The sequence below is a fragment of the Sarcophilus harrisii genome, chromosome X (genome assembly GCF_902635505.1).
Source record: "Sarcophilus harrisii chromosome X, mSarHar1.11, whole genome shotgun sequence".
In the NCBI taxonomy this organism is placed as follows: Eukaryota; Metazoa; Chordata; class Mammalia; order Dasyuromorphia; family Dasyuridae; genus Sarcophilus; species Sarcophilus harrisii.
The window spans coordinates 18131211-18156223 of record NC_045432.1 but is presented as its reverse complement, the minus strand read 5'-3'; the positions used below and the strand labels follow the sequence as shown (position 1 = coordinate 18156223).

The following is a 25013-nucleotide window of genomic DNA, read 5'->3' as shown; positions in this document are numbered from 1 at the left end:
TTTTTCAGTCTTGCCCGACTCCCAGTGACCCCATTTCTTGGGCACTCCACTTGGGGTTTTCTTGGCAGAGATACCGGGGTGTTTTGCCATTTCCTTCTCCAGCTCATTTGACAGAGGAGGAAACTGAGGCAGACAAGGTGAAATGACTCACCCAGGCTCATATAGCTAGGAAGCATCTGAGGCTGGATCTGAACTCAGAGTTTTCTCGATTCCAAGGCCAGTGCTCTATCCGCTGCAGCGCCACCTAGCTTCCCTCTCTTTTCAATATAAGCTGGAGCTGGAAGGATCATCAAATCCTAGAGGCAGAGCTGGGAGGAGCCCTGGAGGCCCTCTACACCCACTCCATTATTTTGCAAATAAGGAACTGGGGGGTCTTTTGTTGGCTTGAAGGATAAACTGTGTAAATTCTGGGAAATCGTAGCCAGCCAATCAGCAGGTGAGAAATTTGTCACCAGGTCTACATGTGTCATAGAGAAGCTCTGATCTGTGCCCTTGCGACCAAAGCACACACTTAGGGGAAGCTTGGAGTAAGAGCCAACATTTAGATCCCGCTCTGTTTCTAACATGTCTTCTTCGATTTTATTGCCATTAGCATTTTCCTTTTTCAGGGGAGGAAACCGGAGAAGTCGCGATGTGTTCAAGGTTGCGCAGCAAGTCGGTGACGAGTCCTTGGATTCTCCCCCCTCCCCGCCCCCCATGCCATCTGTCCCACTTTCAAGGCCCCAGAGCTTTCAGAGAAATGAGGCAGAACACAGCTGGGTTCTCATAAATCTTTTAATGATGTCACCCTACAAAACATTTGCACAATAGGTCCCCTAGTGAAGGCCCCACCTTACTCAGGGAGCTTCGGAAACAGAAATAGCCAAGGCTACAAGTCTAATGACTCCAAAAGAATGACCTAAGCGGGGTCCAAGGTTATGAAACTTAAAACACTTTTACGAAAACATTTCCAACGACAACGGCAATAGTAACAGTAACTGAGGTTCCAGAGGAGGGGCGAAGGAAGGGCTGGAGGGAGGCGGCGAGGGCCGGCCCGGCGTGGCCGATGCCGGTTGCTAGTCCCACGGCTTCCAAAATACCGGGAGGACTACTGAAGAGGCGGTACTGGTTGTGGCCACCCAGCCCGTGCATGGAGCCCTGCCTCCGGCTCGGACTGGGAAGAGCGAGCGGGTCTCTCCCCATGCCAGTTGCCCCACTCATTCTCACATTCGGTAAAGGAAAGCGGGGTGCGGGGAAACAGAACAAAACGGAGAGCGAGCTTTTGCCCAAGAGCTCGGTCCGTGACGACCCCGGCCGAGCCACGAGCAGCAGGCCTGCGTGTGGGACCGTACCACTGCCAAGAAGAGCCGGTGGGAGCGGGCATTCCCTTCCTATCTGGGACCTTGGGCTTCAGAGGATGGACGGAGGGGCTGTGCCGGACCCAGCGAGGCCAGGCCTCCTCTCATGCCTTACCCAGTGCCATCCTGCCTCCCGATTTTGTGGCCCATACCAGATTTGGCTTGGGCGGCAAATCCACCCGGGATTTCCCAGGAGGGAAATCTGTCCATTCGGCTTGACGCCCACTCTACAACTTAGGAGTCTTAGGGCACAGTTTGGGCTTCAAGAAGCAAAATGCTTTGCCACAGGTCCCAAAGAGTAAGTGGCAAAGCCTCAGCCTCCCAATCTGGCACCTCTCCCACGTACACTCTACCTGCTAAGGATCATCATTCTGGTTTGGTTTTTCCCAGATCAACTTATAGCCTTGGAGCACAGAAAGAAGTGACTGATCCAGAGTCTCACAGCCATGTCATATCAGAGATGTGCCTTGTGCCCAGGTCGACCTAACGCTGCCCACTATGCAACACTACCATCCCTTCACCTCCTTTGGGAAAAAAAAATCTGAAAATCATCAACTCTTAAAGGGGGAAGGGAGACAGGGGAGAATTTAAATTTCAAGGGGGTATAAGAGACCTTGAGTGAGCAAACCAGCTCACGTGCAGTGCGGGGCTGACTATGGATCACCCTAATCGCAGGGAAGGCCCCAGTTTCTCAATCCCAGGATTCTCAAAGCTAAGTCAAACCCCAGCTTTGGCAACAGCCAACGTGATTCCAACGTGTCTGATAGAAGAGCTCGGTCTCACTAAGGTCCTTGATCTAGCCGCCGCAGGAGGTGTGAGATGGGAAAGGAGGTGGGTGGGGAGAGACCCGTGCAGTCGCCGCTGAGTTGCTCGACCCCGTACCCGCCTCCTCCAACAAAGGGTGCTTCTCATATACCGCCAACTGTGGCTCAGAGTGCCTGGGGGGGGGGGCTTGGCCCTGGTCCTCACTGCTCAAAAGGAAGCAGTCTCCCCTTCCACCCGTACCCGCTTCCCCCGCAGGTTGAGGAGCAAGGACCGTCAAGTGGCACGTGGAAATTTGGCCACGAGGGCTAGGGAGATATCTTGGCACTGTCAAGAAAGCTGGGGGAGACGCCACGAGGAGGCACCCGGGCATCCCAGACCTCGGCTGCTCACCCAGAATGCATTTTTCTGCACTAAAAGTGCGCTCTCTGCCTAGAAGGATGTGCTTCAAGTCAAGCTTCCCCTCCATTACTAATGCTTCCTCTGTCATTAATACAGATAATGGTAAACACACTAGAACTAGGATAGGCTACAGGGGAACGCCCTGAAGGAGGAGCCCTTCCAGGGCCTTCCCCTTTGCTAACTAAATCATTTCGGATGAACAGGGACTCACAGAAAGTTCAATCGAGACCTTCTTTCCTGAGATACATCTGTGGCCTATACATCTTTCAAGTCTCGTGACCACACGCACGGGAGGGAGGTGAGTGACCTCCCCCGGCAGCTCTGGCCAATCGCAGCCCCAGGCCCGGGGGCGTGGGGATGGTCCGGACAAGCCCCATTGGCCAAAGATGAGGCTTCACCTCCCAATCACCCTGGCTGGCTGAGGGGGCGGCTTACAGAATAACCAGGGTGCTCCCGATGCTGGCCATATTATTGCTAACTATGGCCCGTGTTTCGCTCGTATTCTCCTTATATTTTCACATTTTAGCCTCCACTCTGGGAGGCAGGTGCTAGGGGATCCTCATTTTCGAGATAAGGAAACAGAGATGAAATGACTTGCTCAGAGTCCTCCCAGTAGCTGAGGCCCGATCGAGACCCTTCAAACTTCCCACAGGAAGTCTAGCACTCTCTCCACTGGCCCACGGGCCATCACAGAAACCTTCGGACTCCCTCTTCCCTGGATTAGTCACTTGTTCAAAGCAAAAGGCCTCCGCTGATGGATGCCCAAAGCCCCGGGGTCGGGAGACCACGTCATCCTTTCTACTCTTGAGATTCTGTGGCACAAGAAGCCCGGGCCGTTCAGAGTGTTTATGTGGAGGTCGCCGCCCTTCGGAGCTTTCCCAGCTGCTAGTTGGAGATGGTAGCCTGGGACGCTAACTCCCAAGCTGGAAGGGGCCTCGGAGGGCAACTTCCCTCCCGCCCGCCCTGCCCTTCTTTTTTCAAAGGCGAAAACAGGCCCCCGAACAGGAAGTGACTTGCCCAGAGTCCCACATCGGACCAAAAAATCAACATTGAGAAGGGGCCTTGAAGGTATTCTAGTCCAATCCCATAATTCTACAGAGAATAACTGAGCCCTAGAGAAATGATACTGCTCCCTAACCCCCCCCCCCCGAAAAACCCAACTCTGTTTTCATTTTCCCTGTGCCCCCCACCCCCCTCCCCTAACAGAAATTTAGAACTCAGAAGTTCTGGGCCAGGCTGGCCCAGGGCCTATTTTGGCTGTGATTTAGGGAACTCAACCCTCCCCCCCTTGCCCCCGGGAAAAACCCAACTCTGTGTGCTCCTTTCCCCTGTGCCCCCCACCCCCACCCCCAACAGAAATTTAGAACTCAAGAATAGGTGGTCCCGGGCTGGCCCAGAGCCCACTTTGGCCGTGATTTAGGGAACCCGACCCCCCACCCCCCAGCTCGGGCTCACTGCTGGTACTGAAATGAGGTATGATCCCAGCGCGGGGGCTGTGCTGACAATAGGACGGGCCCGGTGTCCCTGGCAGTGGAAACAAGTTCTCATGGTTTTGCTGCTGTAGCACCTTCCTTTCTCAAAGAGCTGTCACTAAAGCACCTGCATGGAGAGAAGAGAGATCAGCTGCCGCCTCCCCAGCTAAGGCCACCAGGATGGGGGTGGGGGTGGGAGAGAAATGGCCCAGGAGTCCCAGCGTTAGGCTCAGGCAGCCCGAGCCGTGGGAGAGAGCGAGGGGACGGAAAGAGAAAGAAACACGACACACACAATCCTCCCTTCCTGACGGCGTCAAGAAAGGAGCGTTCTCCGGGGCTGGAGAGCAAGTTTCAGTCGATCTTCTTGGTCGGAAGGCGGAGCAAATCCACCAGGTACTTGAACATGGGCCTGGCGGTGGAGGCCAGCAGAATGATCAGCTTGCCGTGGGTCATAGTCATGAGGGTCTGGTGCCCCGAAGCCCAGATCCGGTACCAGGGACCGTAGAACGGATCAGAAACGGCCGGACACAGCATGTTGTTCAGGTTCACTTCAGTGGCCTGTGGGGACGAGAGAGCAACAATGGGTACTCACCGATGGGGACCCCAGGCCCGGGCCCTTACTCAAAGCGAGGGGGGGGGGGCAGAGAGCTTTATGTGAGCAACTTCTGCTTGGATCCCAAAGTTCTCAATGAGATCCCCCCCACTACCCCCCACGGCCGAAGGCTCCCAGTCCCGTGGCGACTTTACATCTACAACTCATTTTTTCTGCCCCGATTGGCTAGAGAGCATATCCAATTTCCCTAGGGGCAGGAAAAAGAGTCCCCAGAGGGTTTACTGGTATCTTTTGTTGGGTGCAGGAAGACCTGGGTACAGATCCTATCTCAGATACTTACTGGTTATATCACCTTGGACAAGTCACCTCAAAAAAAAAATCTCTATCTGCTTCAGTTTCCCCATCTGTAAAATGGGGATAACAACAGTGTCTCCCTCCCAGGGCTGTTGTGAAGACCGCATGAGAGAATATAAATTACTATGTGGACCTCAAAGTGCTATGGAAATGTTAACTATTATTATCACATAAGACTTTTCTCTCTGTCTTTGACCTCCTTGGGGCAAAGATCAAATAGTCCCGTTTGAGTTGGCTTTCCATACATTATTTCATTTGGACCTAATACCAACCCTGGGAACTATGCGCCCATAAGTAGTATTATTGCTTTTCACCAATGGGGAAACTGAGGCAGAGACAGATTAAGTGACTTGTCTGGGGTCATGTAGCAAGCAAATGTTTAAGGATGGATTGAACCCCACCTCTGGATCTTGCCACCATGCCTCAGCTCTCTTCCCTCCACCTTGTCCCACTCTTCAACCATTGGTAAGAGATTCCAAAACCTCTCTTTTGAGAAAGGGCCCAGATGAGCCCATTCTCCAGACATCATCGTCTGTTGCTGTCCCTCCCATCGTTTTTCGGGTCCCTCTTCTAGGTCATCTTCCTCTCAGTAGAACGTTGAGGGCGGGGATTAGCTTTTTTTTTTAACCTTTCAATAATACATATTTTCCCCTGTTTACCTTTCTGCGCTTCTCTCGATTATTCCTGTGTTTGTAGATTAAATTTCCTGTTTCGTTCTGGTTTCGGGACGATTTTCTTAAACCTGTATTTGTATCCCTGGGGCTGACACAGTCAGCATCCTTCCCTGACCGTGTGTCCCCTCTTCCCCGACCCCAGAGCCGGCCAGACGCCCGGGCCAAGCACGGGGAACAGCTGAGCAACTTAAAGACTAAACATTAAGTAGGGACTCGGAGCCCTCCAGAGCAGCCGATGTTCCGAAATCATCAGCCGGCTTCTCGGGCTCCGGGGGGAGAGTACGGTGACTTGGGAACGATCGTCGGTCAGGGGTAAAGGCCGCGGGGACCGCCACACTTACCAGGCCCAGGAACTGCAGGATGCTGAAGTGATAGAAGAACATTAGACCGGTCGCCAGGAGGGCCCACCAAAAGTTGGAAAGCGGCTCAGGGGTGTAGACGCCTGTGTGAGAAACGAAACAGTGAGAGGGAAACACGGAAGCCATCCGGGACTCCACGGTGAATGGAAGCGCCCGTGTGTCCCACTGGAGAGCGCCGTTCCTAGGAGTCACCTGCTGCCCGTTTTCTTTTCCTAGTGGAGCACGCTCCCCTCCATAGCTAGGCCCTGAACAGGGCCCCCCTGAAGAGATCACAGAGGCAGCTAGGTGGTCCCGGGTTGGGAGTCGGGAAGACCCGAGTTCAAATCAAATGGCAGACACTTATTAGCCGTGTGACCCCAGGCAAGTCACTGTCCCTCTGCCTGCCTCACTTTCCTCATCTGTAAAAAAGCATCTCCCTCTCAGGGGTGCTGTAAGGATCAAGTGAGATATTTGTGAAGCACTCAGCATCGTGTCTAGTATACAGCAGGCTGGGTAGCTGGTATCACTCTCATTATTATTATGAGAAACCGTACTAAGTATTATTCCCACCGAGTTAGAATCGGTGAGCGCATTTACACAATTCTAGCTGAATAGAGGCAATTCGAATCCACACGACTACTTCAGAGGAATTCACTGGGTTCTGGCTGTGCTGTCAATTCCCTCCACCCAATCCCATTTCCAGCCCTCAAAAGAGTAGGAAGATCTCATCCACGTGCCCCCGAGCCCCTGCGCCAGCTCCAATATGGTAGAGCCCAAATTTCAACGCCCTGTTACTGGGATCCTGGGCGTGGTACCGGAGGAGAGGGTATCGTAGGAACTGGGGAGGGGCAGGATCTAAGGCCTGGCTATCACATTCCCCAAGGGAACAAGGACAAAGTTCTTAGGTTTGAGAGCTGGGAAGGTCCTGGGGGAGAATGAGTCTAAATGCCTCATTTTATACATGGGGAAACTGAGGCCCAGGGAAGGGAAGTGAATTGGTTAGAGCCCCACAGCTAGTAATTAGATTCTCTTCTTTCTCCTAACTCACAGTTCCTCATTTTCTCAAGGCCACATTTTCTGGGGAGATCAAACTAGGGAAGTATCCACAGGCCACCAGAGCCACATGGAATTACCCAATGGGAAACTTGCGCTTGGGAACCCAGGAGACAATGGTTAAACATTATTTTAAAAGAGTCTGTAGAATATATATATATATATATATATATATATAGAGAGAGAGAGAGAGAGAGAGAGAGAGAGAGAGAGAGACAGACAGACAGACACGGAGAGAGAGAGAGAGAGAGACAGAGAGACAGAGACAGACAAAGAGAGAGAGAGAGAGAGAAAGAGAGAAAGAGAGAGAGAGAGAGAGAGAGAGAGAGACATAGAAAGAAAGAGAGAGAGAGAGAGAACATCACTTGGGATAATGCCGCATCTGGCACACTGACACTGATTGGCCTGATTGTCACTGGCAGGGAGAAGCAGGCCCTGGAGTGGAAGAGATGGGAGCTATCATTGTCACTGCCATGAACAGCAGGAAGCAGGATGGTTGGACTTAAAGTCAGAGGATCAGATCCCACGGGACGGAGGGGAGGGTCCCTGGAAGAGGGATCGACCGTTCCCGCCCAAAGCTGACGGGAGAAGGAAGGAAATTCCGGCATCTGGGCAGAGCGTGACACGCTCCTTAGCTTTGGGAAGTAAAAAAAAAAATGAACAGAAGGGAAATAAAAGACTCCGGAGTGTAGCGAATCCTTACACACTGAGACAAAAACATTTGGTGAAAGCAGATGATTTTCTTCTATCGTGGACTGGACAACCATCAGCAAGTTTCACCAGCATCCGACTGAAATGACTTACAAGGGGCCGCCAAAAGGGGCCGCCTCTTATGTGCACTTTAAAAACACAAAGCAAACTTTGTGTGACAGTTACTGCTTACTGATACAATTCTGTCCCTTCCTCAGTTACATGGGAGAGATGGGATTCATTAGTCTGCACTCCAGAGGGAGGAGGAAGCACCTTCCACCAGCAGAGGGCAGACTTTTCTCTGGAATTAGAACTTTAGGTGGGGATCTTTACCTGAGGACCAGGAACTTTGGAAAAGAAAGACTTGGACAGGTGTATTACAATCTAATCCGTCTTCTTGGCAAGCTCAGGCATTTTCTTTCTTTCTTTTTAAGCGTATTTCCATGAAATATGCAGAGAAGAATTGCACTGTTTAACATATATTGTGCCCAAGAAGACGGATAATTCTTCTAAACCTATTTCCATAAAATAGAGAGAATCGCACATGTTTGACATATAATGCCATATAGATTAAACACGGGTAATTCTTCTAAACATATTTCCATAAAATATAGAGAGAATAATTGCACATGTTTAACATATATTGTACATGTTTAACATATATTGCAATCTAGATTAAACACAGGTAATTCTTCTAAACATATTTCCATAAAATATAGAGAGAATTGCACATGTTTAACATATATTGGATCACTTGCCATCTAGGGGAGGAGGTGGGGGGAAGAATGGGGGGAAAATGAGAACACAAGGTTTTGTAAGATGAATGTTGAAAATTATCCATGTATATATTTTAAAAATTAAAAAAAAAACTTTGATTAAAAAACAAAACAAAAACAAAATAAAAAAGAATTAATTAAGTAAAAAATAAAAACAAACTTATTTCCATATTTGTCATGCTATATTAAAAAAAATCAAATCAAAAGGGGAAAAAACACAAGAAAGAAAAAAAGGGGGAAATCCTATGCCTAGATCCACATTCAGTCTCCAGAGTTCTCCCTCCAGATGCACATGGCACTTTCCATTCCGAGCGTGTTGGAATTGTCAGGCATTTTGTTTTAAGCATTTGAAAATGTAATTCGGAGAAGGGGTCCCTCGGCATCCCCAGCCTGCCCCAAGGGCCCAGGACACCCCAAAGAGTAAGAAGTCCTGTCTCCAAGAGGAACTTTAAGGTACAATGAGCTGTTCAGCATTCTTCATATTCAACCAGTGTGTGTCAGAAGGGGGTCATGACCCAGGGACTTTGTGAGCCATTGTTATCTCTCTCTTTGCTGCCTCTATTCCTGTCCTTGCAGAAGCTCAATGGGGCCAGAAGCTCCGCGCCCTAACAAATGCTAACAAAAGATGAGTACATACAGTCTTTGGGCCAAGCTCTATAAACCGGTGGGATCAAACTCAAGTAGAACCCGGGGGGGGGGGGGTGCAGCTTGACTCAGTATTAAAAAGTAATGTTATCTTATGTTTTCTTATATTATTTATTTTGCTAAATAGTTCCCAATGACATTTTAAGCTGGTTCAGGCTATGCTACAGGCAACACGAAACCCTGTCCCTCACCCCCAATTTTCTTGGTTTACTGCAAAAAAATTGGTAGAGTTTCTGACCAAATTCCCTTCCTTCCCCTCGATTCCATGGCCTAAACAGCTCATTCAAGAACCAACCTAAAGGGACAGCTAGGTGGCGCTTCAGTGGACAGAACATCAGCCCTGGAGTCGGGAGGATCTGAGTTCAAATCCAGCCTCAGACACTTAACACTAGCTGTGTTACCCTGCACAAGTCACAACCCCAATTGCCTCACCCTACCCCTAAAAAGAACCAACCTAGGCCAGGGTAATGCCCTCCTATGGTGGTTTAACAGGTTAGGTCCAAGTAGGCACTCATCCTAAGGCAATGTAAAGCCCTGATCTGGGCTGAGTCATAAGGAAGCAGTTTGGGGATCCTGAGCTGGGAAAAAGGCATTTTGGGAGTATTTGAGAACAGAACCATCACTAGGCATCCAGAGACTGTCTGGGGAAGGAGAGGATTACCCAGAGTTTCAACCTGGACCCCAGAAGCAATTTTATTTAGTGAGAAAGCATTCGTTTTTTATAGCATCACCAACGGGAAACAGCAAGTCAAAGGATGTCTGGATCAGAGGAGCTGGGTTCAAATTACAGCTCATATTTATTATCCGCATGACCATGAATGGCTCAGTCACTTCACCCCTCCCTGGCCTCAGTTTTCCCCTCTGTAAAATGAGGGTGTGGAGCTAGATGGCCTAGCTTTAGAGGTAGGAGCCTATGAAAAGATCCATGCTAATCAGTCCTTGAGTATATCCCTGGGAGTTCCCTTACTCACCCGAGGTGGGCAGCTGGGTGGCACAGTGGATAGACTACGGGGTCTACAGCCAGGAAGACCCGATTTCAAATCCAGCCTCAGCTACTCACTAGCAATGTGATGCTGGGCAAGTCATTTAACTCTCCTCAGTTTCTGCAGCTGTAAAATGGGGATTTTAGCACCAGTCACCCATGATCTAATGTGATCTAATGAAGATCTAATGAGATCACATTTGGATAAGGGGTTCAGTACAGTGCTTGGAACACGGTGGTAGTTGCTTAATACATGCATAAGCCTTCCTTTTTCCTCCAGAAAGAAAAACTGAAGCACTGCGAGAACAAGACAATTCCTGCTCTGCTTTCCAGTAAATTATCCACAAAGGTCACTGGGATTGCTTCAGGAAACCATTTCTCTTCCTCGGAGCATCGCCCCGTCTGGACACCAGGGAATGTGACCGGGTCGTCCAATAATGAAGCAGTCTCCGGTGAAGGAGAGACGAGTTTTCCAGGCTTAACCGGCTTAGGAGGAAAACCAGAGCCAGGCAGGGCCAGGTAAAGGCTCCGGGCCCCATGGGAGGGGCAGAAGTGCTGAAACAGAAGTTACTGATGAGGGTTTTCTGACAGGTCCTTCCCTGGAATATGTCATCTGCCTGCCACCCATCTAACCTGCTCTGTTAATTAGGTCCCCGTGCCCTTCAAGAAAGCCCAACCTTGGGATGAGAGAACCCATGATCTCTCCATCTATCTCCAACCTAAAAATAGCTCCCCCTTCTGCTGCTAGTCATTGACAAGATGTCAAGGCAGGCCTACTTGCCTTGGACCAGGGTTTGGGCACACAATTGCATCGGCAGAGCTCCCTGCCTAACATTCTGGGAAGCATACGTGAGGAGGGAGAAGGGAGGCTGGCTAGATACCGCGACCAGATCTAAACCCTGAGAGATCAGAGAAGGGGAAAAGGGACTCGCACACGCAGAAACACCCGTAATAGCATTTCTGGGGGTGGCAAAACAGAGAAACTAAGGGAGTTCCCGTCCTAGGAAGTTCTGGTCAGTTACTTCAGTCTGCCATGCCAGACTCGTCATGACTCCCTCTGGGTTTTCTTGGCAGAGCTATGAGAGCGGTTCACCATTTCCTTCTCCTGTTCCTTTTACAGATGAGGAAACAGGGTGAAGTGACTTGCCCAGGGTCACATGGTTAATAAGAGTCTGAGGCTGGATTTGAACTCACGAGTCTCCCTAATTTGGAGGCCGGTGCTTTATCCACTGCAGCGCCACCTACTAGCAAATAGGGCTTGTATAATTGAAACTGGCCCTTGACCCACATCAACATGTGACCACATATAAAATGTGAGAGCTTGGATCCTTCCCTCGCTAATTCGCTTGGATCATGATTCCCACCCAAGGAACACATAGCCCAGCCCGCCCGTGAGGGCTCAGTAGGCTCTCGGCCATCGTCAATGAAGGCGAAGCACAAGGCTCTCGCCCGCAGGGATGATGATCGGAATAACAGCCATGATGGGAACTTCCATGGGGCTTTCATAGTGCTGAGCTCATCGGATTCTCATGGCAGCCCTGTATTTATTGTCCAAAGTGTACAGAGAGGAGATGTGCCCGAGATTATGGGCTTAAAAATTCCCCCCGAAGGCTTCCAACTCCTTCCAGTGCACACAGAAGCCACAGGGTGCAGAGAGTGCTGGAGGTCAAAGATCCGGGCTCAAATCTTGCCTCTGACACTCAACTGTTTGCTAAGTGACAATCATGTGTTAGGTGCCCAGGGAGACACGGCTTTTTGATATGATACAGCCTTAGCCCTTCTGGAACTAACTGGGGGACAAGCCAGACACCCACGCTTCTACTACACATGATATGCCATTGGAGACTGATGGGAGAGAAAATGCAAGAGGGAAGATCGTTATTTATGGGAGGACGGGGGTAGGGAAGAGGAGAGAGACCAAGGCTGAGTAAAAGGTGGCCTTCTTAGCCATTCAAGCGTGAGCAGGAAATCCAACACGTGAAGGGAGGGAAGGAAAGAAATAGATGGAAAAACAGAAATAGAAATAGATGGAAAATAGAAGGAAAGAAAGGTAGATGGAAGAAAAGGCACGGAGTGAAGAGCTGAGCACATCAGGGCCTTTAGAACAGTCTGATCTGGCAGGCCTATTAAATAAGGCCAGAAGGCCAAGGGGGTGTTCAGTCGTCAGGTTCTGTTATTCAAGCTGTTGATTTTGGAAGCTCTGAGATATTCTCATCTCTACCTCTTGTTCACCCCACGGAGTCAGTCCTTTCCCGAGCTACATCCGTTCTGTTGTGGTTCAGTCTTTTGTTAGGCACATCCCCCCTCGTCCTTCTTGAGGTTTTGTAGACAAAGATTTTGGAATGGTTTTTGCCATTTTCTTCTTCAGTTCATTTTACAGATGAGGTTAACAGGGTTAAATGACTTGTCCAGCATCACACAGTAATGATTAAGTAAACGTCTGAGACCGGATCTGAGTGCGGGAAGATGAGTCTTCCCGGTTTCAAGACCTCCATCCACCATCCAGCTGCTCTCCCAGACACTAGGCCCATCTTACGCAGCCCTAAATAACATCCAGTCTTTTGGCTACCCAACGACAAACGATAAATGCTACATCGATAACTTCTCTACAACTTGTCCGATTAAAAACACCCCTAGAGCTCTTTCGGACCAAGTGTAGTCTAAGTAGAGCTCCCCCACATCATACTTGCAAAAATGACTTCTGGAATCCATACATTTATTCCTAACAAATGTCATTAGATTTAGCTCAATACTCGGCTTGTCAAGATCCTTCCGGATCTCTCTCCGTGTCAGTTCTATTAGCTTGGTGTGGTCTAAAAAGTTGGACATCCATGCCTTTATCCAAGTGATTGATGAAAATGCTCAACAGCTCTGGGCCAAGCGCAGATCCCTGGGACACCGGTACCCCCTGGAGACCTCCGGCCTCATTGATCCCAAACTATTGATGAGTCCTCTGGTTCTGAGCGTCCTGGCAGTTCTGAATGCTTCTAATCAAACTCATCTCACCCTTTACCACAGGAAAAATGGGGGATCCTTTAGCAAATACAGGCTAAAACCTAGCTGAGCTATCTATAGCCCTCCAGAGCTACTGGTTTCGTAGCCTTGGCAAAAAGGAAACAAAGCATGCTGGCTCTTTGAAATCGGTCTTTTTGAAATGTTCACAAAATCTCCACATTTAAGCATTTTCCAGGGATCAGAGTCTTCCGTTCTTTGAAAATGGGACAATGCCCACTCTTCTCTAGTCCTGGCCTCTCCTGTTCTCCAAGAGTCTTTCAGAAAGCACAGACAGAGCTGGCTCAGCAGCCCCATCCTCTGGGTCTTGTGGTAGCTGAGGATGTAGCTGTCCCGGTGCCTCGGATCTCACCGGGGCAGCTGAAGACTTATTCTCTTACCGTTTCCTTAGCGATCTGGGGACCAACTCCCCATAAGTCCCTTTTGTTCTGCTCTTTGCAGTCCAAATATCATCCTCCTTGGCAGAGAAAACAGAAGCAGAGTAAGCCTCTTCTCAGTTATCATCTGTCAGCATCCCATTAACCAGGAGCCATAACTGGTAACGGGGATGAGGGAAATTGTTCATCCTTTCCCTCATACAGAAGGGATCAGGTGGCTCAATGGACAGAAAACTGAGCCTGGTAGAATTAGCAAACCTGAGCTCCAATCCTACCTCCAACACTTACTAGCTGCGTGCTCCTGGGCGAGTCACTCTTTAAACCTCAGTTTCCTCATCTGTAAAATGGGAATAATAAGAGCACTTACCTACCTTCTAGTTTTTTTTGTGAGGATCAAATGAGGTAAATTTTGTAAAGCACTTAGCACAGTGCCTGGCACATGGCAGGTGCTATAGAAATACTAGTCACTGTTGTTGTTAGATAGTGTGTGTCTACTTTTTCTGGTTCTGCTTTTTCCATGTTACGTTATCTCACAAAGGTCTCTTCAGATTTGTTTTTCCCATTCCTCCAATTTGCTAGCCTGGTTTAAGTGAAAGAACACCATTACACTAAGGTCCCGCACGTGGTTTGACCATTCTCTATTATTGGTCATTTAGTTTGACTGGGGCAGCTTGTTGGCACTGCAGGGGACCAGGAGTCGGGAAAACTCATTCAACTTCAATCTGGCCTCAGACACTTACTAGCCGTGTGACCCTGGGCAAGTCACTTAATCCTGGTTGCCTCAGTTTCCTCATCTGTAAAGTGAGCTGGAGAAGGAAATGGCAAACTGCTCTATCCTGACCCCCAAGTGGGGTAGGACACAACTGAAAAACAGCTAAACAACCAAGGATTAACTCCGGAGGCTTTGTTTTTGTTGATGTTGATGATGTTCTTGTGTAATGCTGCTCTGAACATCTGTGAACAGATTTTTTAAAAAATAATACTCAGTGCAAGGGATAATGTTGTAAAAAAATTACCCAGGCATGGGTTCTGTCAATAAAAAGCTATACTTTTAAAAAAAATAATAATAATACTCAGTTCAAATCTGGTCTCAGACACTTAACACTTCCTAATTGTGTGACCCTGGGCAAGTAACTTAACCCAATTGCCTCTGCAATAATAATAATACTAATTAATACTCAGGGTTTATTAGAGGCAACTAGGTGCTACAGTGAATAAATTCCAACTGGGGGTGGGGGTTGGAATCAGGAAGACGGGAATCACTTTGGTCATTTCCTAGGTGTGTGACCCAGGCAAGCCAGTTAATCTCAATTTGCCTCAGTGTTCTTCATCTATAAAATGGGGCCCATAATAATAACAGCAGCGATCTCTCAGAGGTGTTGTGAGAATCAAATGAGGCAGTTTTTGAATAGCACTTAGCACAGTACCTGGCACACAGTAGACACCAAAAAACACGCATCTCCTCCCCCTTTCCCTTTATTCTCGACAATGGTCTTATATAATATTATTATATTATAATATAACTATTGATTATATGTAATATAATATAACTATTATATAATACTATAACAATGGCTATATTATTTGACAATGGTGAAAGAACGCAATTATTTGTGAGCTTTCTATATTCTGCTCCTCCCAAAGAATCTCCCCTCTATGTTTCTCAATTCTACCAAGAAGGAATGAGTGGGCCCATTCCCCCTCACAACCAGCACCACTGAGTTTCATCCCTTTCATTTTTCCCCCAATTGCATGAGGAGGGTACAGTACCTTAAAGTGACTTCAAATGTGAATTTCATGAATTATTATTAACTTTGAGCGATTTTTCAAGTTCATGAAATCCCAGAAGTGACCTCAAAAGCAGATAGATGAAGTAACTGGGGTGAGGTGACTTGCCCAGGGTCACATAGCTTGTAAGTGTCTAAGTAGGGTGGGCTATGAATGGAGGTCTCTCTGACCCTGTCCAGCATCACGCTATCCATTCCACAGTGACGGCCTGTTCAGTTTGGGCCTAAATTGCAGAAGCAAGAGGAGGTACAGGCAGGTAAACCGAGACTTAACATCAGGAAAAGTGAGTTTGGGTTCTTTTTTTTTTTTTTTAAACAAGCTAAATTTCTTCTTTTGACATTTTGTCCATATCCTCACAATTAATCCACCAGAGAAAAAAAGTTACCTCTGTGATGTTTGGCAGCTCTTTACAAATAGCATATGCCAAGTTTTTAATTTTGACCCAAGCAGACCGGGTGATTGTCCTTATTCAGGCCTCGTGTATTTGCCATAAACATTTCTTTTCGGTCTCCTTTTCCTTTTTAATTATGCTTTTTTATTACACAGAAATTTCTACTTTAATGTAATCAAGCACATCTATCTTGCCTGAATAATTCCCTTTTATTCGCCGACTAGAACATCATTTCCCCTCTCTAAACCTCATCCCGTTTTCTTCCATCTTTTTTTTAATCATTTCTTTTAATGTTTCGGGTCATTATAAGCTGGAACTGTCTGAGGCGGACTGTGCAAGATCGAAATCACCTCCCCACCAAATTGCCAACCAATCCCACCCCCCCCTCCCGTCCTTTTGTTAAACAACGAATCCTCCCTCGGACTTATTTTCTCCAGGCTTATCAAACAATACACTTTGGTCCACCATTTGCTTGGCCATCTGCCTCCGCTCGTTTATTCCATTGATCTATTTCATTCTCCCTTTTTCACTTGTTCCAGATAGTTCCTTGTGATAACCGATTTTTAATATGCTTTCAAGCCCGGGAGTACAAGACGGCTTTCATTCGTTTTTCTTTTCAACGGGTCTGTTTGTTTTTCTATATAAATTCGATTATGGTTTTAGCCAGTTGTGCAAAGCAATCTTTTGGTGTTACATTATGTATGGAAAATCATTTGGAAAGTAGCACCTTTTTTATTCTTTACTGAGCCAAGCCATCAATCATCGTGTAATATCCTTCCATTCCAGGTTTCTAATTGTCCTAAGACAGGCTCTGGGTATTTCAAGGTTGGTTAATTTTTGAATAGTAGATGGTTTTTATTAGTGAAAGTCGGGCTTCTTCGTTATGTTGTTTTCTCAGTCCTTATTGTGAAGAAATAAGGATGCCAAAAAATTGTCTTAACGTGTAATTGGAAGAGATAGAATATCATTTTGTTTAAAAAAGAGGGATGCAAGTTATGCAAAAACAGGGAGCGAGGGAGAAAAAGATGGTGTCTGAGAAGAGGATTTGAACCATTGTTCAAAAGCATATATGAATGCTGCTCTGGCTAGGAGAGTGGGGAGGAAGATGATTGGTGGAGACCCACCCGTCCATACCCCATGAGGACTGGGTGACCCAGGCAAAAGCAGACACAGGGAAGGAGATGGAAAGTGTCATGTGGAAGAGGGATCAGACCGGCTCCATTTGGGCCTAGATCGTAGAACCAAGAGGGATGCAAGGAAGGCACAGAGGCTTTATGTCAGAAAAAACCTTAGGAACAACTGGAGCTGTCTGGGAGCAGAAGGGGCTGCCTTGACAGGTGTTGAGTTCTCCCTTCTCCCTTACTCCCCAACTGGAGGTCTTAGAGCAGAGGCCAGATAAGCACTTAGAGGGTAGATGGGAGTAGGGCTTGACCAAGGGCAGGAAAGTGGCCCCCAAAAGGAGGCTTTAGTGAGGCTCAGGCCTGGCAGCCCAGGCTATCAAGAAAGTCTGTCTGTCGGGTTTTTAGACACTATTGGTGGGCTCACGTTAGCAGAGAAAGAGAATCATGGGGCTGACGACCGAGAGCTGACATTTTTGGATGGCTGGGGGCTGAAATCCCCCAGCTTTGCTCATCAGAGGAAGGAGGGAGCCGGCTCTGCATTCAGGCCCAGACCCCAGGAAGAGGAGTCTCTGGTAAGCAGCTGAAGCTTTGGTCATATGTGCAGAGGGCCAGAACTCTGGACAAGTCTACTTGAAACAAGGTGTTAACTCAGTGGAATGGATGAGATGATGGTTCTCTAGTTCCCATATATACTTAGTACTTAGTGTGGTGATGTCATGATTCTCTAGTTCACACATGCTCAGTGGGCTGTAATGATGTGATTGTACTAAGGGCTAAGAAGGACTGTAAATGGGACATTCCATTTTTGACCAGCCTCCTGTTGGCTCTCCTGCCCCCTGCACTCCCCCAGAAAGCTAGTCTGGACATTACAGTGCAGATAGAGGCCTAGGACTGAGGCTGCTAGATGGCATAGAACCTGCAGCCTGGGCCCGGAGGCAGGAAGATCTGGATTCAATCCGGTCTCAGACACTTTCTGTCTGCCTCAGTGTCCTCAGCTGTAAAAAGAGGAGGATGATAACATTGCTGGCTGTGAGGATCAGATGAGGTAAAATTTGTAAAGCACTTAATGCAGTTCTGAGCATATAGTAGGTGCTATATAAATGCTTGTTTCCTTCTTCTCAGTTCAGGTCAGATTCTGAGGCCAGGCAGACAAACCAATAGGATCCATACCTCCCCATGGGTCCAGATCCTGCCTTTGAGTAGGAGGGACAGTGGGAAAAGTTTTCAGTAAGCCCTGTTGCCTTAATCAATAAGTAGAAAGATAAACATTCCGTTTTTTTGAATGGGGCAACACAGTGGTAATGCCCCAGGTTGGGATCATTTCAAATGAGATTAATAATTGAAAAATGCTTAGCACAGTGCCTGACACACAGTGAGTGTTATATAAATGTTAGCTATTATTACTATCTAGTAGCTATTACTACTATCACTACTACTACTACTATTATTACTACTACTACTATTATTACTATTATTACTACTACTACTATTATTACTACTACTACTATTATTACTACTACTACTACTACTACTACTACTACTACTACTACTACTACTACTACTACTACTACTACTACTACAGATAGATACTAGGCTACAATGGAAAAAGCTCAGAACTTGGGAGTCACAGGGCCTGAGTGCAAATGTGGATTCAGTGAAGTCTGAGGACCCTTACAGCTCTAGGGCTAGAAGCCTATGGGTGAGTCACTAGCTCTCTGTGGGCCTCAGTTTCCTCCTCTGTAAAATGGACTAGAAGGCCTTCCGGCTGGAGATCTCAGATCTAACCATCTGATAATACATTGACAGGCAGGAAAATTATCTAGGCTCTCTTGAGTAGTTCCCTTAAATACTTGGTAAAAGGCAAAAGCCCAGAAAGCCTCAAATGTCCTAATTAACAGGGCAATAATCTTCCCACTCTTGACCACAAACTCATCTCTGCTCCCTGTTCCCAGGCAAAGCCTGTTTCTCCAGCCTGCTGATCCCTCGGGAGGGCAGCAGGTGGCAGCAGAGAGCCAGAAACCTCCCCCAGCCTCTTGCTTGGCTTCCTCCCCTGCCGCCACATTCCCCTCTCCTCCATTCTCAGCCCACTTGGATCTGTCAGGGAATGAAGTGGCTGCTGAGGCTGGTCCCTGAGCAAAAGGGCAAAATTCCCTGCCAGGGAAAGGGAGCTCAGCCCCTCCTCCTCCTCACAAGACATGATTTTATAGGAAGGGGAGGGAGGAAAGATAATGGCCAGTGAAGGGGGAAAATTTTAATCAATAGAGATTAATTTTGACAATTTCATTTAAAAATAAATAAGTTCCAGGACTCCCTGTGTGGCCCTGGGCCTGGAAACTAAGGGGTCAGGCCGCAAGGCTCCTTTCTGCTCTGACTCGCTCCACTTTCCGTCTTAAACCGAGGGGACATGTGTTCATCAAACTGGGTCGGGTCAGACGTGACCCACGTGAAGCCGATGGGCAAGGATGCGCATGGAAAGCGGGTGTTATTATCCATCTGGATTATAATTGAAGTCGAAACAGAATAACAGCCAGCGTCCTTTCTCATGGATGCCAGGCTGCCAGGCCCTGAGCTTTCCAATTTAGCTCAGTTTCACTCCTGAACACTTCACTGTTTTTATACCCTTAGGGTTTATTCTCCCTGTTTCACAGAGGAGGAAACTGAGGCTCAAACAGCCAAGGTCATAAATATCCAGTCCGATCGAAACCTCTCTAATTTCTCTGCCACCTGTGGAATATTCTTTCTGCCCCTTAGGATGATGGTTACTTCTTCTCTTCCCAAATTCCTTAGGTTCTGGCTGCTTTGCCCCTTCCTTGGCTAAAAGACGGCGTCAATAAGAACCAGCTTACCGATGTGACCTTTCCATGGGTTCACCGGTTCCTTTCTATTCCTTGGCCACATCCAGAGCCCACACCTTGGCATCGTGCTCTCAGTCACTAGGGAAACGAGGGGGGTTGGAGAGGCAAATCTCCTCCTTCTCCACTGGAAAAATTCTAGTGCACAATCTTTGCTCGGGGTGGATTAGCAGTGGGATCTTCCTACGGGAAGGTCTGCGGGGTTTAAAATCCCAAACTCTGCACAGTACTATTATTGTGGAAGCAAGAAATTAAGTTTCAAATGGTAACTAAACTACAATTGAACTAGCAACCAAGGCCTAAATCTACAGCTAATCTGAAAGCTAAAAACCCAAGGTCATACGGTCTTGATCAAGCTTTATCACCTAGTAATGGGAAGGTGGAAGTGGAGACCATTGGGAGCCGAAGGCTTTTTGTTCTGGAAATACAACAAGCAGAAACTAAAGCTGTGATGGAGAGTTCCGCCAGTGGGTAAGACCTCACCGGTGGGTTCTGAAGACCATTCTTTTATGGCCTGTTTTACACGACAAACAGACCTTTGATTCGATTTCTTAACTCCTCCAGATAAATATTGTGTCCCGATTTGTAACTGCACGAACTACACTAAGCCCGAGGTGCTTCCTAAGACTGCTCAGGCAAATGGAGGAAAATCTCCCGAGTGGGATGTTTGCCAGGAGAGACAGCCCTCTCTGACTTCACGGGGTCAGCACTGCATTTTGGGAGAGGAGCTGCCTTACGATTGTATTAGCCATCTGTCTGTCTGTCTATTATTTACCTATTGATAACAGCCATCCATTTTTTTCCTATCTCTACCTCATATCTCTCTATCTGCCCACTTAGCCCCTACCTACTGATCTACCAAGCTAGTTACCTACCTAGTTAGTTAGTTATCTAATAGCTATTGACACATCTACCTGCATTCTATCCTTCCTCCTTTTCTTCCTTCTCTCCCTCCCTCCTTCTTTCCTTGTTTCATTTCTATCTTACATCTAGCCTGCTTTTTATATACATACATATATATGTGTGTGTATACATATATTTAAGTAAATAACAATATGACCCTAAATCCAATCCAGAGCCTTTCTCTTTTTCTTCTTTGACCTTTGCCCCATTCATGAAACCATGTGGGGACCCTGGAGTTGACACTTCTTCTAAGACCCCAGGGAGTCTAGACTGGGCCAAGTGTACCCGAATGAGCCTTACCTCCTTTCCACAGCAGATAGACAGGTACCACATAGAGCATGATGTGTTGAACATAGTAAACTTCCAACTCCAAGGGCAGCTGTGGAGAAAAAAAAGGGGAAATCAGGGAAGTATTTCATTGAAGGGATTGGACAGAACCTCCATGGCCACACCTGAGAGAGAATCCTCCCATTACGGAGAGGATGATAGGTCCAGTCCATATCTTTGGACCGTGCCTCAGTTAGCTTCTTTGTCACTCCAATCTACCGCTCCTACTTCTGCTACCTGGAGTCAAGCAGAACAAGTTGAATCTCTAATACCAGGAAGCAGCTAAGTGGAACATTGGCTGAATGCTGGCCTTGCGATCAATAAAACCCAAGGTCAAACCTCACCATAGATACTTCCTGGCCATGTGAACCATTTTTATCATGTTTGCCTCCGTTTCCTCCACTGTAAAATGCAAATCATAATAGCACCCACCTGCCAGGGCTGTTGTGAGGATCAAACAAGATAAGGTTTGTAAAGCATTTGGCACCGTGTTTGGCACAGGAGTGTTGTTAAATCATTTTTTGGTCACGTCTGATTCTCTGGGACCTCATTTGGGGTTTTCTTGGCAAAGATAGTAGAGTGGTTTGCCATTTTCTTCTTCAGCTCATCCTACAGATAAGGAAACTGAGCAAATAGGGTTAACTGACTTGCCCAGGGTCACACAAATAGTAAAAGTCTGAGGATAGATTTGAACTCGAGTCTTCATGACCCCAGACCTAGCACTCTATCCACTGAAGTGCCCCCAGTTGCCCTCTGGCACACAGTAGGTACTATATAAATGCTTATTCCCTTCCCTTATTCTCCAATAAATGCAGATGGTTTTCTGAAGGAGTTTCTTCCTCATCAGGGGAGGAGAGAGACAGGACAGAAGCTAATGGAACTGGACAGATCAAATGGGCGTTTTTAAAGATGGAAGAGACATGGGCATGTTTGTAGGTGCCAAATTCCTCAAGATTTCTTTCCCTTCTTCCCAAAAAGCCCCTCAACAGATAGAATCATCAAAGAGAAGAGAAATGGTTAGAAAACCACACAAGAAAAAACCATGACCAAATCAGGGTGCTAATTAATCGCATTTAGAAAATGCTGTTTACAATTAGATCAGCCAACACACCAGAAGTAATGGAGATTAAAAGGGGGAAAAAACCACTACAAAGGCTCTCCCAAGGAATGTGTCCAGGTGGAAAAACAATACTTTTTCAAAATTACGCAAGATTTGGCAAAGCTCGGACTATCACAAGACCAAATGAAGAGCTTTAAAGAAAGGGAATCAAGAGAAGGAAAGTAAGCAAGAATTGGGAAATATACACCTACGCAAAGGATAAGAACTGAAATGAAATTCATCTATAGGGAGGACACAATCCAAAATATCTCTCTCTCTCTCTCTCTCTCTCTCTCTCTCTCTCTCTCTCTCACACACACACACACACACACACACACAATCCAAAATCTCAAAGAATAATGATAGCTAACATTTCTATAGCACCTACTATGTGTAAGACACGCAATTATTATCTAGTTTGATCCTCACAATAGCCCCGGGAGGTAGATGCTATTATTATCTCCATTTTACAGATGAGGAAACTGAGGCAGACAGAGGCTTAAGTGACTTGCCGTGGTCAAGCAGTTAGGAATTACCTGTGACCAGATTTGAACTTGGGTCTTCCTGACTCCAAATCTGGCACAGTGCCACCTAGCAAGACTACCACAGGAGAAAATGAAATCACAGGATGAAGCTGATCAAGTGGAAATACAAGTTTAACAAAAAATCAAGGGATTGGGAAAAAACAAACTGGTCTCTAGTCGGAGACTAGACTATGGAAGGCAGACCATGGCACAATGATTTCAGAATGACTGACATCCCAGAAGACTTAGGAAAACGAAGTAACATTTATAAGCTATTTCAGGAAATCAAAGAAAGTTTTGGAATTTGTTCCAATACCATGAGGAAAACTCCACGGGATTATCCAAAGGAGAAGCCAAGCTATAAGATGACTAGCTGGATCATAATTAAATTGCAAAAGGATAAAGAAAAAACTGTCGCCAGCTATGAGAAACGAAGACAAGATTTACCCCCCAAGGGACTATAATTAGGACTATAAAAATTTTTGAGCAGGATGGAATGGGAAGAAAACCTTTGCAAAAATAGGAAGCGTCAGCCATGATGCCCAAATTCTCTCTCATCCAACTCTATGAAGATAGTAAAGGTCCTTTGAGAAGTAAACAGATTGTGAAAAGTTGACGCTTTGAGGAACTCCGAAGAGAACAAACAAATATATTGACCAAGTCATAGAGAGTTTCTTAAGGATATTCTGAGAAGTAGAAGGGGGAAAACCCAAGAGGGAAAAGGAAGAAAAATCTTGACTGGATACTCCTGTCTGACAAAGGGGAAGTTCAAGTTCCAAAGCCATCAATGGCGGAAGTGAGAGGAAATCTGTTTAAAGTAATTCTGTTATGCTTGGATTAATACTAGAAACTTTAAGGGGTCTTTACAAAGACCTCAGATTCCATATCCCAGATGGGAAGCGGCAGTGGGTTCTTGCTGGCGAGATCAGGGCTTCTTGGACTTTTTTTTTCTACTTGTGACCCCTTTTCACCTCAGAAAATCTGACATGGCCCTGGGTATATAGGGATATAAAGTAGGTATTCAAACCAAAGAGTTACTGATCATAAATCGTAATTTCATGAGGCCACATTCGTTAGGAGACTCCAGATGGGGTCATGACTCACAGTGTAAGAAGTTTAGCTAAAGGGAGCTATATGGCACAGTGGATAGTGCACTGGCCCTCAAGGCAAGAGGACCTGAGTTCAAATCCAACCTCAGATCCTTAACACTTCTTAGCTGTGTGACCCTGGGCAAATCATTTAACCCCAACACACACACACACACACACACACACACACACACACACGAAGAAGTTTTGGGCCATGGCAGTGGAGCTTAGCCTGAGCTGGCTCTCCCATGCCAGACCTGATTCAGGTTCTAGCAACTGCCTAGAGAAGCACTTGATGGTAAATTAATTTTGGCCAGGACAGTCCATAACAACGACAATAATAGCATTTATATACCAATGTATGGCTTGCACAACACTTTACAACCTCATCTGTTCCCCACAACAATCCAGGGAGAACGGTGCTTATCGTTACCCTCATTTTACAGATGAGGAAATTGAGGCAGACAGCCATTAAGTGACTTGACCAGGGTCACACCCTTACTCAGCACCTAAAACTGGATTTGAATTCATCCCGTCTCCTCCAGTGATGGCTCCTTCGGTTATCCCCACTCTCTCCCTTATTTTCACTTTGCCTGCTTACTGGCATATCCTCTAACCTGGGAAAAACCCTCACCTGATCCTTCCAAAGCAGCTATACCTTGAATCTCTTCTGCCTTCCCTCCAAAGGCCGTGTACAATAGGTGACTCCACTTTCTCTCCTCTCACAATTTGGCTTCCAACATTTCTGACCCACTGAGACTGTTCCCACAAAGACCAAGGAGCTCTCCGTTGCCAACTCCAATGACCTCTCCCCAATCCTCATTCTCCATGACCTCTCTGCAACCTCTGACACAGCCGGTAGCCTCTCCAACTTGATGCTCTCTTCCCTCTAAGTTTTCGGGACACCACTTCTCTCCTGGTTCTTCTCCTACTCATCCAATTGCTCCTTCTCTGCCTCCTATGCTGGATTCTCCTCCAGATCCCACCCCTGAAGCACTTGTACTGGGCCCTCTTCTCTTCTCCCAATACACTACATCTTTCGGTGATCTCATTAGCTCCCCGAAATTTAATGGTCATCCCTATACTGATCATTCTCACATCTACCTAGTCTGGAGTCAGAAAAATCTGAATTCAAATCCAACCTCAGACACTTCCTAGCTGTGTTACCCTAGAAGAGTTACTTAACCTCAGTTTGCTTCAGTTTCCTCATCCACAGAAAGGAGATAATGATTACCCTATCATTGTATCATATTATTGCAACCTACTTGCCAAGGCTGCTGTGAGAGATCTAATATTTGGTTTAATATATTGGACTATTTGCCATCTAGGGGAAGGCATGGGGGAAGGGGGAAGAAATTGGAACACAAGGTTTTTCAAGGGCTACTGTTGAAGAGTTGCCCACGCAGGTTTTGAAAAATAAAAAGCTTTAATAAAAAATTTCATAATAAAAAAGAAAAAGAAAGACATATGTATGCACACAGTAGGCACTTAAT

The 25013-nt window shown here is 46.8% G+C and overlaps 1 protein-coding gene across 3 annotated transcripts in view; it reads right to left on the bottom strand.

Moving 5' to 3' along the window:
* Positions 1–760: 760 nt before the first annotated feature.
* Positions 761–25013, bottom strand: part of TMEM164 (transmembrane protein 164) — a 129260-nt gene continuing 105007 nt past the window's right edge. For all 3 annotated transcript variants that reach the window (XM_031944928.1, XM_031944926.1, XM_031944927.1), the window contains exons 5-7: positions 20783–20861; positions 5896–5996; positions 761–4531 (exon numbers count right to left, since the gene is read on the bottom strand). In XM_031944928.1, coding sequence (XP_031800788.1) covers positions 4325–4531; positions 5896–5996; positions 20783–20861 — 387 coding nt within the window. In that variant the 3' untranslated portion in view covers positions 761–4324. The remainder of the gene's footprint in view (positions 4532–5895; positions 5997–20782; positions 20862–25013) is intronic.